The sequence below is a fragment of the Crocodylus porosus genome, unplaced genomic scaffold, assembly GCF_001723895.1.
Source record: "Crocodylus porosus isolate Cpor-Errol unplaced genomic scaffold, CroPor_comp1, whole genome shotgun sequence".
NCBI classification, from domain to species: domain Eukaryota; kingdom Metazoa; phylum Chordata; order Crocodylia; family Crocodylidae; genus Crocodylus; species Crocodylus porosus.
The window spans coordinates 60,410,471-60,424,800 of record NW_017728918.1 but is presented as its reverse complement, the minus strand read 5'-3'; the positions used below and the strand labels follow the sequence as shown (position 1 = coordinate 60,424,800).

The window sequence follows — 14,330 nt, the reverse complement described above, 5'->3', positions numbered from 1 at the left end:
CAATTACTTTTTAATGCAAGGAGGACTATTAGGATGAAAACAAGACAAAAATATTTCTATAAATTGCCAGACACAATTGATTGCTCCATCACCTTGCTTAGGGAGATGATAGAAATATTATATTAAAAAACTTCTTGAATTTAAAATTACATTTTATATAAAAGACAGAATTTCATTACATTTCTGCTCATGATAATACCACATCCATGTTGATCACTAAATCATTCATGTCTCCTTGATTGATAGGAAAGATGAAATATCTCCAGAGAAGACAGGTAGCAAAAAACTTGAGGACATTTCTTCTCTATCTACAGGTAAAATTAGAATTACTTATTTTCTGCCTGCCCATTAGCACAGATTTGTTAGAAACAATTACTGCTGAAATTTAGAACAATTTAATTTAGCAAGTGCAAGAGAAGTATGAAATGTTTGTTTGGTGAGGTACAATCAAGAAAAAATGCTTTTGCAAAATAATTTATATAGGGCACATTTGAATTTCTATACTGTACAGCATATCTACTACTCAGACTTACCTTCCCACATTATTTTTTATTCCTGGGGTGCATTTTAACAAACTAACCTTTTCTAGTTTAATTTGTCACCAGCGGGATAGTACAGTGGTAACTGTAGTTCTGTCATAATATAAAGTTTGGGCTATTAACCAAAATTAGTAGACAGAAAATAGCTACATAATTCTTTATTTTCAAATGTTTAGCAAGGAAGTTAAACTGATGTCAGAATATTAATTCAGGATTTTTTTTTAAAGAGGTATGATATGAAGCCCTGTTAACTAGTGTAATATACAAAACTTGAAAAAATTAGCTCTTCCTTTGAACCCCAGCCTTAATGTGGTCTCTGTGAGTGCCATTCAAATGTGTGCCCAAAAGCAATAAACTCCGGAGCAATACAGTTTGCAGTTTCATAGAATCAGTGGACCAGAAAGGACCTGGAAGATCTTCAAGTCTGGTCCCCTGTTATAGACAGGAGGTTAATGAGTTCAAACTAGCTCAATGATGTGCTTATCCAGCCTCTCCTTGAACACCTCCAAGGATGGTGACCGCACCACCTCTGCTGGGAGTATATTCCAGGTTCTAGTTATCCTTACAGAGAAGAAGTTCTTCCATATGTCCAGTCTAAATCTTCCCTCTGTTAGTTTGTGACCGTTGGTCCTTGTCCTCCCAAGGGATGCTCTCCTGAAGAGTTGCTCCCTCAGATCTTGGTGCTCCCCCCCGATATCCTTATATGTGGCTATCACATCACCTTTCAGCTTCTTCTTACTCAGACTGAACAAGCCTAGTTCCCAAAGTCTCTCCTCCAGGCTCCTGATCATGCAAGTGGCCCTTCTCTGCACCCTCTCAAGCTTATCCGCATCCTTCTTGAAGTGTGGTGCCCAAAACTGGGCACAGCACTCCAGTTGCGGCCTCACCAATGCCAAATAGAGGGGAAGGAGCACTTCTCTGGATCTGCTGGCAACACATCAGCTGGTGCCCGCCAGAGTTCTGTTCTCCCTGCTGGTGAGCCCCCAGGTCCTGGTCAGATGTTGTGTCAGGCAGCGGGCTACAAACTATAGTTATGGTGAAGGTTCTTCCTACCCAGATGAAGGACCTGACACTTTTCCCTGTTGAACCTCATCTGATTCTGATCAGCCCATGGGACCAGTCTGTATAGGTTGCCCTGGATCCTTACCCAATCCTCTGGTGTGCCTGCATTTCCCCATAGGTTGGTATTGTCAGCAAACTCAATCATAGAGCATTTCACCCCTTCACCTATGTCATTAATAAATATGTTAAAAAGCAAGGGTCCAATGACCAATCCCTGTGGGACACCACTGGAGACAGCCCTTGAGGATGAGGCCGTCCCATCTATTACAACTCTCTCAGACCAGCCTCTAAGCCAGTTATCCACTCATCTTACCATAAGCTGGTGCAGACCAGTATCCTCCAGTTTAATTGAGATAATTTCATAGGAGACAGAGTCAAAGGTCTTACTGAAGTCTAGGTAAATAATGTCTACCTCATGTCCCTCATCCAGCTGGTTAGTTACTAGGCCTGTGTGAATAGGCAACTATTCGATTCTGATTTAGCCAATTTGATTTGGAGATTCAAATCGCCTTTCTGATTCGATTTGACTGAATCACTTCAGAAAAGATTCAGAGAGATTTGGAGATACAGCCATAGGGTATAATGGAGAATCAATGAAATATCTATAACTTTTGTTGTTTTGGGCTGATTTGGATGAAACTTACAGGGTGGTAGCTGCTGCTAAGGGCATGAAGCTTGCCAAGTTTCAAGGTGATAGGCCCAGGGATTTACAGGAAACTGCACCTCAAGCTGCTGACAGGCAAAACTCATGTTGTGTGTGTATGTTAGCCACAGTGGGGTGAAAATTACAGGAGTGGTAGCCCTTGCTGAGGCCACAAAGGTTGCCAGGTTTCAAGGAGAAAGGCACAGGAGTTTCTGGGAAACTGCACCTCAAACTGCTGACCAGAAAAACTTATGACATAGGTAATAGTGTGTGTGTGTTAAGGCACAGGGAGGTGAAACCTGCAGGCCTGCTAGGATCTGAAAAACACAAAACCTGCCATCTGTCAAGCTGTGATGGCTTATCTTGTGTTTTTATGTTTATATGTTTATTATGAAGAAAACAAAATAGTTAGAAAAATATATCTTAGGAAGCTTTCAGGTTGAAAAACCCTTTGTCAGGCTGAGGAAGTGTGTGCAGTTGGTGTGTCTCCTGGTCCTGGATGGAAGGAATAGTAGAGAAGCCAGAGGCTGGCCTGGCCCGCAATGCAGGCAAGAAAGCCAGTCAGTGAAAATGGAAATGGAGGCATCAGGGGGTGAGGGACAGGCCGGGGGAGGGGGATGTAGCAGCACAGTGCAGAGGTACCTGGGGAGTCAGATCTATCAAAGACAACAAAACCCAACTACCTGTGGGGGCACAGTCCTCACCAAAAAAATACTCTGCCTCCAGTCTCTCAGGCCTGATCCTGAGAAGGAACAAATTACAAACCACTTTTCACAGCTGGGCCTATGAACTGCACTTCATCAGTCTCCTAGATACGGAAACTCATGGACTCAATATAGATTAGACAGTGGAGTTCTGGTACGCTGCGACCTGCCAGACATCTGACTCCCCAGGTACCTCTGCACTTTTACCTGCACTGCTACATCCCCCTTTCCCACCCTTTGATGCTGCTGGTGCTATTGGTCTTGAGCCAGCTAAGTTATTTTGACCTGACATGGTTTACAGTGGTGGACCAGGCCGAGGTGGTAGGGGAGGAGGAGACCTCACAGGGGCACACTACCATGTTGTGCAGAGGCCCCAGCACCAGGAAGGGTACTCCTGAACACACACACACAGTCCTACAAGTGTTGCTGGCCTGCAGCCAGAGATGCAGGGCCTCAGAACCCAGACTCCCCCTGCACCGCTCTCCTTGACAGCTGACAGGTGTTGTGGCCTGGTCATGTAGTTACCTGGCCATGAAAGGACACCAGGTTTGTTAAGCATGACCTACTCTCCACAAAGCCATGCTGGTTGTTTCTTAATACCTTGGCAGTGACCAGTTTGTGATTGATGGCCTCCTTAACAATTTTTTAAAAAGTTTTTCCTAGGACCAAAGTCAGACTGACCAGTCTATAGTTTGCAGGGTCACCCCCCTCTCCTTTTCTTAAAGATGGGTACTACGGTGGCCCCCTTCCAGTCATCTGGGACCACTACTAAGTTCCACAACTTCTCAAATATCTTCACCAAAGGCCCTGCAATAAAATCAGCCAGTTCTTTTAGGACTCTATGATGTAAGTCATCCGGCCCAGAGGACTTAAAATCATCCAGTTGTTCTAAGAGGACCCTCACCTGGTTGGGCTGATTTCATGTTGTCTGTTGACTTCCTCATATTCCCTGGGCCTCTGGACAGGTGGACAGCTCTTGGTAGCTTTCTGGAATAGTGGTGTAAAGTACCCATTTTGGGGCTCTGCCTTTTTGTGGAGAACTACTGTGGGCTGCCCTTCTGTATTCAGTAGGGGTCCCACAGTGGAGCTCAATTTCTTCTTGCTCCCCATGTACCTGTAGAAAGACATTTTGTTGTCCTTAATTTTGGATGCTAACTTAATCTCCATGCCTGCTTTGGCTTTCTGTATCTTATACCTGCAGACCCTGGTTATATAAGTGAACTCTTCTCTGGTTGCTGATCCTTTTTTCCATTGCCTAAATCTGTCCTTTTTCTTTTTTCAAACATTATCTAGTATCCCTGTTGAGCCAAGTGGGTCTCTTGGCTCCTTTCCCACTTTTTAATTTAATGGAAATGGCCTCTTTTTGAGCAGAGAGGATTTCTCCCTTGGGGAGGCACCATTGCCTCTGAACCCACAAATCCTCCAGTTGCCATCTCAGAGGGCCTTTCTAACTGAACTCCTGAGTTTGTCAAAGTCTGCCCTTCTAAAATCTAGGACCTCTGTTCTACTAATTGAAATCCTAGCTTTCTGGTGGATGGTGAACTTAATCACATCATGGTCACTGTCACCCAGAGTACCACCAATCCTCAGGTTGCCTACCATGTCCTCCCCTTTGGTAAGCACTAAGTCCAGAAAGGTTTCCCCCCTAGCCGGTCCTTCGACAACCTGTGACAGGAATAAGTCATCAATAATTGCCAAGAAATTGGCTGACCTGCTGGAGCTGGCCAAATGATCCCCCAACACATGTCAGGGTAACTGAAGTCATGGCAATCAGGTCTTTAGTGCTGGCTGCCTCATCCTGTTCCCTGGAAAATGCCTGATCATTCTCCTCTTCTTGGGAAGGAGGCCTGTAGTAGACTCCCACCATCAGGTTACCCTCTCCTGAACCCCCTTATACCTTGACCCAGAGGGTCTCAAGGGACCTCTTCCCACTATCAAACCTGACCTGCAGGGAGGGGTACTGCTCTTTCACATAGAGGGCCATCCCTCCTCCCTTCTTCCAAATGTGATCCATCCTGTAGAACCTATAGCCATTGATATCCACAACCCAATCGGGCGTGTCATCCCACCAGGTCTCTGTCAACCCAATGAGGTCAAATTCCTCATCTATCAGAAGGAGAGCCAGTTCCTTCTGTTTGTCGCCCATACTTCTAGTGTTCCCACAAAGGCATCTGAGTTTCCCTCTGGTTGCCTCAGGTTTTCTGTCACTATGCAAGTATCTCAGGATGTTGGTGCTCATTTGAGTGTCTAGCTATGTTCTGGGAGTTTATTTCCATTTGCACACATGCCCAAGAGTGCAGCATATTGAGCCAGATCGGAGCAGTCCCTGCTGGCAGGTCATCCAGGGAGTCAGCCTGCCAGCCCAAGGTTTCTCCCTCTGTCTCAATGTGCTGCAGAGGGGCTGGCTGGGGCACAAAGCTGCTTCAGAGTGGGGCTAATTGGCAGGCAGCCCCCATACTGAAGCACCTGCATGCCCCAGCTAGCCAAGACAGCATCTACACATGTATAGTATTTCTATTTACAAGTACTGTCCTGCAAAGTGAATTAGTTTAGTCCAGCCTGATAGGGGCACATATACAGACACCGAGATGTTTACTATACAGATAATTAGTTTACTGCATGGTAAACATTTTGTGTAGATGCAGCCTTTGAGTACTACCTTGATGCCAGCCAAGGCATAGCTTCTAGAATGGGTGAAGACCAGGTTTCTTGGACTCAGAAACCAGGCTGAGTGCACTACCTGGTTATCCATGGCAAATCCAGTGAGGTGTTTTCTGGCTCAGTTCCTAGAGAGAGACCCTACTTCTTTAAAGGGATAGTGGGCATCCAAAGTTGCATGCAGTGAAACAGATAGGTCCTTTAAAATAGAACAGCATTTATTAGTTAACAGCAAGATAGCAGGCAGAATCCTTGTGTCCCAATGCTGAGGCCAAATCCCAGGCAGAGTTCCTAAGCTAGGTTGCCTTTTCCCTCAAGACTCAGGCCATGGACAGGTATTATATTTGTGCAGGGAAAAATGTCTTTTTCCAAGTATGAAAGCTATGTACAGGCATTAATATTTTGGGGGTAGGGAGGGGGTTGGAAAAAGAAAAGCAACACTTTGCAAAAATGTTAGCATTTGCAACCAAAATAGAGAGCGAAGTTTTCTAGTGCCATCTATAACACCTGTTTACTTCCCTTGGGGTCGCTAGAACCCCCGCTATCCCACAGACTTCTGCTCTTCCTTTTCCCATGCAAGGGGCCCTTCCAGGGAGCCCTGTGGAGACCCTGCTGCCAGCCTTTTGAACAATGCCAAACCTGTTCAAACTCCAAGGCTAACTCCAGCCCTTTGGACAGCACCAGACTTCCTATACAAGGATCCTCAAGAATGCGTGGGAGTGCTAGGGGTGAGGAAAGCAGCTGCCTCCCAGGTCAGCAGTGGGGGCTGCAAGCTTAGCTCCAGTTCACCTACAGGAAGGAAGAGTAGGGATCACCTCAGGTGGCTAGAAGTTGCCTCTTTCCTGCAGCTACCTCCAACCCATGTTAGGGAAGGAGAAACAAAGGAGTGCCTTCCTATTGCCCTGTGGCTGAGAGACCATCTTAGTTGCTCTTCAGTCAAGGGGCTGGAATGCCTGCAAGTTTCCTCTTAACACTTTCTGGCTTTGCAGCTCTGGAACTGAATGACTGTCCATAGTTTCAGTCTCCTTGTGTCTCTGGAAGTTCCTTCCTCAAGGCTCTCTCTCACACTGAGACTTCTCTGATACCACTCCTTCCAGCCAGAGACAGCTAGGTGCTGGAGCCTGAATTCAATAATACTCCAATGCTTCTTCATATACAAATGAATGCAGTGTATTCTTGATAGCCCCTCTTCTAGTAGCTGAAACATGTGTAGAGTTCCACCTTGACCCCCAGGTCTAATTAACCCATTATTTCCCAGATTACAAAAAAGAAAACTGCGACATGCAATACTATGGTAAAAAATATTACAAAACAAAGCAGAGTTTCTCACAATAGAGTATAATTGTAATAGAAAAAAATAGAGCTTGGTACAATGGACCAACAAGTATAATTTGTACTGCTACAAAAATTATGGAAGTTTATCAAATACAACTTCAACTATGTATCTTTGCAGTTGTCTCCAGCTGGAAAATTTATGAATCTTTCAAGGTTGTTTTGTTACTTTCAATACTATAAAAGATGTAAATAATAGAAACAAAATTTAAAACAAGCAAAATCAAGTATACACTTTGCTATACTGAGCATTAATTAAATATAGCAGAATATAATGTATCTACTCTGTTCTTACATATCCACATGGCTAAATTCCACTTTCAGTTAAACATATGCAACCTCACTGACTTCTGTTCCTAACGAAAACCATGCATTACATATAAGAGAAGGAGTTTCAGTTACAGAATAATTCATACTACTATAGCCTAGGCTTTCTCGACTCATACATACACTACATAGGAATCATATCTCCTGTCAAATGACAGCCAAAGTGATAAAGAAGAGTGACAGTTATTTGCCTTTTTCCTAATGAATGTCCCTTTCTCACTTACTTTCCATTTTGAATCCTAACAGGTGCCCTCATCACATCTGCACCTCCTTATGCATCCGTTCCTATTGGTACACTGCACAATGAAGTTGTCAATGACACAAAGACTCTTATAAAGGTGAGGACATGCTATTATCGTACCCAGCTATTCATTCACCTTTAATTTTTTAAATCAGGGGGGGAAAAAAGAGAGTGGCTTACAGAACTCTACAGTTCAAAGCCATTAGTGCTTCCTTCTGTTCACTGCAGTTAAGAATGAAGGGTTATATTAGTATCTCTCTTTTGTATTCTAATCACGAACAATGTTTGTGCTCACAGGTATGGATAAATACAGATATTATAATGGACTTGAAGCAGTTTTCCCTCTTTTTCCTTGAACCAAGAGTCTTAGGCTTATTACATAATTGTATTGCTCTTATTTAATGTAGAACAGTGATTCTTAATCACAGCATTCTGGAGTACCTTCAGATCCTTTCAGGGTGCCTCAGGGAGCCATGCTATATTAAAACCACTACATATGCACGTATGATTTATAAGATAAAACCAGAGATTTCAAATAGGTATTTGCAGCATAAAAATAATTGTGACCGTTTGTGGTCTGAGTTGTTTGCAACAGAAAAATTGTTCTATTATTTTTCCTTAATCAAAAAACAAATGAAAATTAAGAGCTGGCATTTCCAAGGGGTGCCTTGAGTCTAGCGAGGGATGCCTTCTATCTGGAAAGGCTGAAAGCCACTAATGTAAAAGCAGTGAAAACTGACTCTTTGAACTCTCATCTACAGAGTAGGTAGAATATTTCTAGTCTTTCTAGCCCTTTTTCATATCTACCCCGCCAAATGATAAACAGAAATCTTCACCGATGTCTCTCCAGATCAAAAAAGCACCATCAACTTCAAAGAGTGGACAATAGAGTTCCATTACCTGCTAATGGTAAAATTCACATACACGTGCCCCATTCTGGCAACGAATCTATGACTGGCTTTCAAAAAAAACCCCCTCATCTGATCAGGCTTTTCCAATAACATAACTAGTGGGTAAGTGTGGCACCAGGCATGAGCACCAATGTTGAGGGGATGTAAGAATGGTAGCTGCCATCATTATAGGCCCAAACAGCACTGCTGCCCCCCAGGTCATAGGAACTACCTGTTAGGCCTCTGGGTTTTTCATTTCTAATATAGCATTGAAATCAGAAACATTCCAACTAATCATTTCTCTCATCTGTGCATTACCAATAATATTTACTGTATTGTTTGGAATGCAAGTTTACTTTTTTCTCCAAAATGAAAGCAAAATCTCACTCAATTTATGCATGAGTCAATCTATAATCAAGTTCCCTCTATTACTGATTTTATTACTTGATATGTTTTTGTGCATCCAGTAAAAATACCAAGTCAGAAATCTTTTTAAATGCAGTTTTATTGCAGTATTTTTACTGCATTTAAACCTGGTTAATTCAGGCCTTGGCTACAGGAGTCTCCCAGAGGATTTCATAAGGGTATTGTAAAGGTAGTTCAAGATATTTATCTGTAGTTGGTCACTTGTATTCCAGGAGTCATTATTGATGCCAAAATGAACATGGACCAACAGTGTGGGGACACGGTCAGGAAGGCCAACCATACCTTCTCATGCAGATGCATCTCAAGCAGGTCCAAGGAGGTGATCCTCCCCCTCTATGTGACACTGGTCAGGCCACAGTTGGAGTACTACATCCAGCTCTAGGTGCCTCACTTCAGGAGGGATGTGGACAACATGGAGAGGGTCCCATGGAGGGCCACTCACATGATCGGGGGCAGCAGGGGAGGCCCTACGAGGAGAGGCTGAGGGACCTGAACCTGTTCAGCCTCCACAAGAGAAGGCTGAGGGGGGATCTAGCGGCTGTTTACAAACTAGTCAGGGGGGACCAGCAGGCATTGGGGGAGTCTCTGTTCCCCCAAGCACTCCCAGGAGTGACAAGAAATAATGGTCACAAGCTGGCAGAGGGTAGATTTAGGCTAGATATCAGGAGGCACTGTTTCACAGTCAGGGCGGCTAGGATCTGGAACCAATTTCCAAGAGAAGTGGTGCTGGCTTCTACCCTGGGGCTCTTTAAGAGGAGGCTAGATGAACACCTTGCCGGGGTCGTTTGACCCCAGTACTCTTTCCTGCCATGGCAGGGGGTTGGACTTGATGATCTGCTCAGGTCCCTTATGACCATACAAACTATGAAACTATGAAAAAGCTGTTTTTCCTAAAACTAAACTTCAAAACACAGGCTTGACTTACATGCAGGATCAACTTGCAATTGAAACAGTCTGGTAATTCACCAGGGCAAAGTAGACAAAAGGGCTAGGGGCAGACATTCAAAAAGCCAGAACCTGAATTGATTCAATCTTTGCAGGTTAATCTGCAATGCTTCAACTGATTTGGAGGTAGATAGACATTTCCTTTTCATTCCAGAAATGTAGGTACATGTCTGCAGTGGCTCAGGTAGAAGCTGGGGGATGCTAGAGCAGCCCTCCCTTCCCTTCCATAGTTCTGAGCTGAGGAGGGGTGTGGCCAGGCTCTAGCAGGAAGCTATGATTAGGGAGTGAGGTAAACACCCACCCTGCATGCACCATCCCAGGCTTTTCCCAACTTGCTGCTCAAGGGGTGGGGAGTGTTCCCAGACCCTGCATCTGTTGAGGATACTGAGCTTTTCAAATCTCCTTCTCCCTGCTTCTTCATACTGTCTGCAAACCAGGTCATTTCTAACACCTTTCTCTGACAGATTGCAGCCAGCAGCCAGCAGGTGGCTTGTCAGAACAAAATTTATCATCCCATCAAGCCCTACAAAAGAAAACATCTCTCTCATTAGTTTCAAGCTCTTCTTATCTGCAGGGTGAATTTGCACCAGCTGTCTGCCTTTATTCTAGTGAAACTGGAGACCCACACAAACACCTCTCAGCATTAGCTAGCATGGGAAGAGTCTGGGCATGGCCAGATGCCAGGTCCCTATCATGAAAGACAGGCAGGAGGGGGAATTCCTGCTTGAACAGCCAGTGTGGGTGGGGGTTCACCTCTGCCTCTGCAGTCCCTCAGCTAGCTGGAGCAGTGATAGGGTTCTGGCTAGGAAGCAGAGGGGTGGAGTCAACCCTGCTCTACTCCAGAAGACAGCCCAGCCCAGCCCAGGGCTGCAAAGCATCTGGGATGCTGGGGGACTCTGATTGAACTTAGACCAGGATGGGGTCTGGGACAGACATTGCGTAAACTGGTTTGCCCCAAATCAGTTAAGTCTGACACTACATTCAATCAGGTTCATCTTAAACCAGTTTCAGCCATTCTGAAACTGGTTTATGTGCACTGGCCTTATGTTCTGTTACAGGTTTAAACAAGCTTCTGATCACTTAAACCAGTGTATGTATAACTTCTGTCCCTAGCCAAGAAGTCTTAATTCACTTAACACTTATTGGGGAGTTTTGGAGTTGGGTTACAACAGGTTCTGATAATCCAGAGCCTCTAGTACATTTCAAAATAAAGTGACTCAAGTCCATGGTATCAGGTTCCTTACTACTCCAACAACAATAGCAGTAGCTAAAAGAAGCATGTATGTTTTGGACCTGGTACCTGTGCTGTAGAAAGGCACAGAATCCATCGCTCATTGTCGAGAAGCCACCAAAATGTATAGGCTTCCATACGGACTGCATACAATACACTTGTCTGAAACAGGAATCTTAACCAACAGTTGCACAATAACTCAGAGAGTCATTTCAGAACCTACTGACATGGGTATCTTTCCTCTTCATTTGTACATAGCATGGTTTCTTTGGCTCTTCTTCTCTGTTATCATCACAAAATGAATTTCTTGTCCTATTTCTTCTTAAAAACTGTCAAAGTGCATGTGGTCAGTCATGGGACAGCTCTTTCCAGCAACCTAGTGCCAACCCAGTTGATGCTAGAAAAGGAAAACCCACCTGTCTGTGGGATTAAGGCAGATTAGCCTGCTGTTCCTTTGGGCCAATTTCTTTTTGATTAACTTCCTCTCTTATCCTCTTGCTTATGCAGTATAAGTAGTTCCCATATGTAATCATTACAACTAATATAATCAAAACTGCATGCAGAATTAAGAGAATTTATACATGTGTTCTGGGAGGCCAAGGGGTGGGGGGAGCACTTTAATTAAAGTGGATCTCAGAGCCGGTCTAATTAAAGTGTCTGGAGCGTCATGTGTTTCAGCATCCCCACTCATCAAAATGAGTTTTAGTTAAAGTACCCCCACTGGCATTTTTCAGCATGGGGGCACCAGAACACATGACACTGGAGTCTGCTGGAGCACAGTAATTACCACACATCAGCAGACTCGATTAATTGAGTCTGCTCCAACATGGTGTAATTAAAGCTCATCAGGGCAGCCTTGATGCACATGTATAGTGCCCTTAGTGTCCCTGAGTGAGGTAAAAAGGGTAGTATTTGTTAAGCAGTAGCCATAAGAACAGAATTGTGCCAAAATAAAGAAAAAAGTCCACACCCTTTCTATTTTTAACAGGCAGACAATAAAAAGAGCAGCAGGGGGCACAGAAAAGGTTATCTAGTATTGCATTCATTCTTTAACAAAATGGGTTGGCAACTGGTATAGGGTTGAATTCATGACCACAACAGGAGTTCTGAAGAAGAATTTGAAACAGACTTTGATTGGAAATTTCTCTTTGAAATTCTTATGCTGGTTTCTGAGATGCTTATCTTTCAAAGTATCCAGTCTGTATGCAGCACTTAGCTTTGTTGCTAACAGGAGCTGAAGCTACACTATCAGTTAGGAAATTACCAATTTGGACAAATGAGATGTGGATTTTCTGCTATTTGAAATCTTTAACTCAACAGTGGGGATAACCTTTTCAAAAGTATCCAAGTAAGTTTGAAACTTAAAGCCTACTTTCCTCAGTGAACTGGAACCAGATTTTTTAAAGGAGTTAAGTACTTAAATACCTTTAAAATCCTGTCCTTAGGCAATTGGTGGTCAACATTTTTGGCAGGAGTACCATAAATTAAGCCCTGTGCCCTCCAAGTTTACCACTCCAATATCTTTCCCCACTCCCCATTCTCTTCCCCCAGCCCAATTTGCTGCTGCACTGCCTACCCACTCCCAGTCTTCTGTATGCCACATACAGACTACCTGTGCCACTTGTGACATATGCCACAGGTTAGCCACATCAGCCTAAGGCACTTAATGCTAAGTCCCATTGATCTGCATACTGTAGATAAACAACAAGTTATCAGACATGATACAGGAATTGCAGGGTAAAATTGTATGGCTTGTGTTATGCAGCAGGTCAGACCAGGTAATCACAGTGGCTCTTCGTGGTTTTAAAATGAATGAACAAACACCATTAAATAGGAGATAAGCTCACAGGTCTTTCTGAAAATGCCCAAAGTATTTTCCCTCCTTTTTTCTAGGGGCCATCATGCTTTTCCCATTTGATAAAGTGCTGTATTTAAAGAAATGTTATTAAATTATCACAACATGAATTAAAATAATAACTAAAACCCAATTTTTTTTCTCATTTATATTTATATAACCTGATTGTGAATAGTCTTATGCCATGATAAACACTAGTAGGATGCTTTGAATAAGTGCTTAATACATAAAAGTCAGCAATGTTTTCACTACTATTAAGGTCAACCATATGGCTTCTCTCTAGCCCACCCTTGCCAACCTTACACTGCAAATCCCTAAATGTAATCCCTAAGCAATCCACCCTGACCTCAGAAGCTCTGCTGCACATCAGGGCATGAGACCAAGCCTGCCTCCTTGTCCTGGTCAGAACTTAGCCAGGTATTATGGGCCAAAAAACACAGGAATTTTACCAGGACACCAGCAGCAATCCCATAGTTTCTGGTTCTGACTTCCAGTCCTTCTGCATCCTGATTGCTATCTCTACTGGCTGTAGTTAGCGTCAAACACAGAAAAGGCAGAACCATTCCTAGAAAGGTTCTGCTCAAGGAAAAGAAAGCACAGCATGCAGAATCATAGAAAAGTAAGGCTGGAAGGGACCTCCCGAGGCTATGTAGCCCAACCTCCAGCCTGAGACAGGGTCATTCATATCCAAACCCATTGCCTAACTCAGCAGTTCTCAACCTTTTTTGTTCCAAGGCCCATTTGTAAACATTGATGGCCAGTCCCAACCCAGATTCCCTCATTCCTAACCCACTGCCTCAGCCCCCCACAGGGTATGTGGGCAGGGAGGGATGTGTAGGTCATGGGGAGCTCCAAGCATCCCCTTGCAGGCTGGAACTCTGGCAGTCTGCAAGGGAAAGCCATGATTTCCCACATTTTTCTCCTTTAAAGAAGCATCCATTTTAAAGTTTGTTGATCTATTTTTTTAATTTGTTCACAAACCTTTCATATATTCTTGCGACTGACAGGTCGAGAAATGCTGGTCTAACCCATTAGCAAAACTATACAGTCAACCCCAAGACAACCACAAGACATAAGACCCTAATATGCCACAGATAGAGTAGGGGGACCATGGCACCAACATCTTGCTGCTGCTAAGGTTGTTAAAATACACTCAAGATATCCAACAGAGGGCCATACCCCCTGCTACAAAGGAAAGAAAAATTCCCCATGATCCATAAAATTCACTCCTGACCCCAAATATGGAAATCAGTCTGAAGCTGCAAAGTAACATGTAGATAAAGAGGAGCAGTATACATGGCTTGGGCTAGTAAGTGGTTGACGCAAAGTATCAACATAAAACACAATACGGTTCAGCAACCTCTGCTTGTTATATACTGGGTGCATCTACATGTGCCATTAATGTGCAGCAATAAACTGCTTATTGCTCCACAGTTTATTGCTCCAGAGAAGCTCCCAGGCATGCCATTTATACATG

The 14,330-nt window shown here is 43.7% G+C and overlaps 1 protein-coding gene across 1 annotated transcript in view; it reads left to right on the top strand.

Moving 5' to 3' along the window:
* The window catches only part of IMPG1 (interphotoreceptor matrix proteoglycan 1), a 145,178-nt gene that overhangs the window by 43,152 nt on the left and 87,696 nt on the right, over positions 1 to 14,330 (top strand). The window contains exons 5-6 of the mRNA XM_019537655.1: positions 247 to 314; positions 7,512 to 7,603. Of these exons, the coding sequence (XP_019393200.1) occupies positions 247 to 314; positions 7,512 to 7,603 (160 nt within the window). The remainder of the gene's footprint in view (positions 1 to 246; positions 315 to 7,511; positions 7,604 to 14,330) is intronic.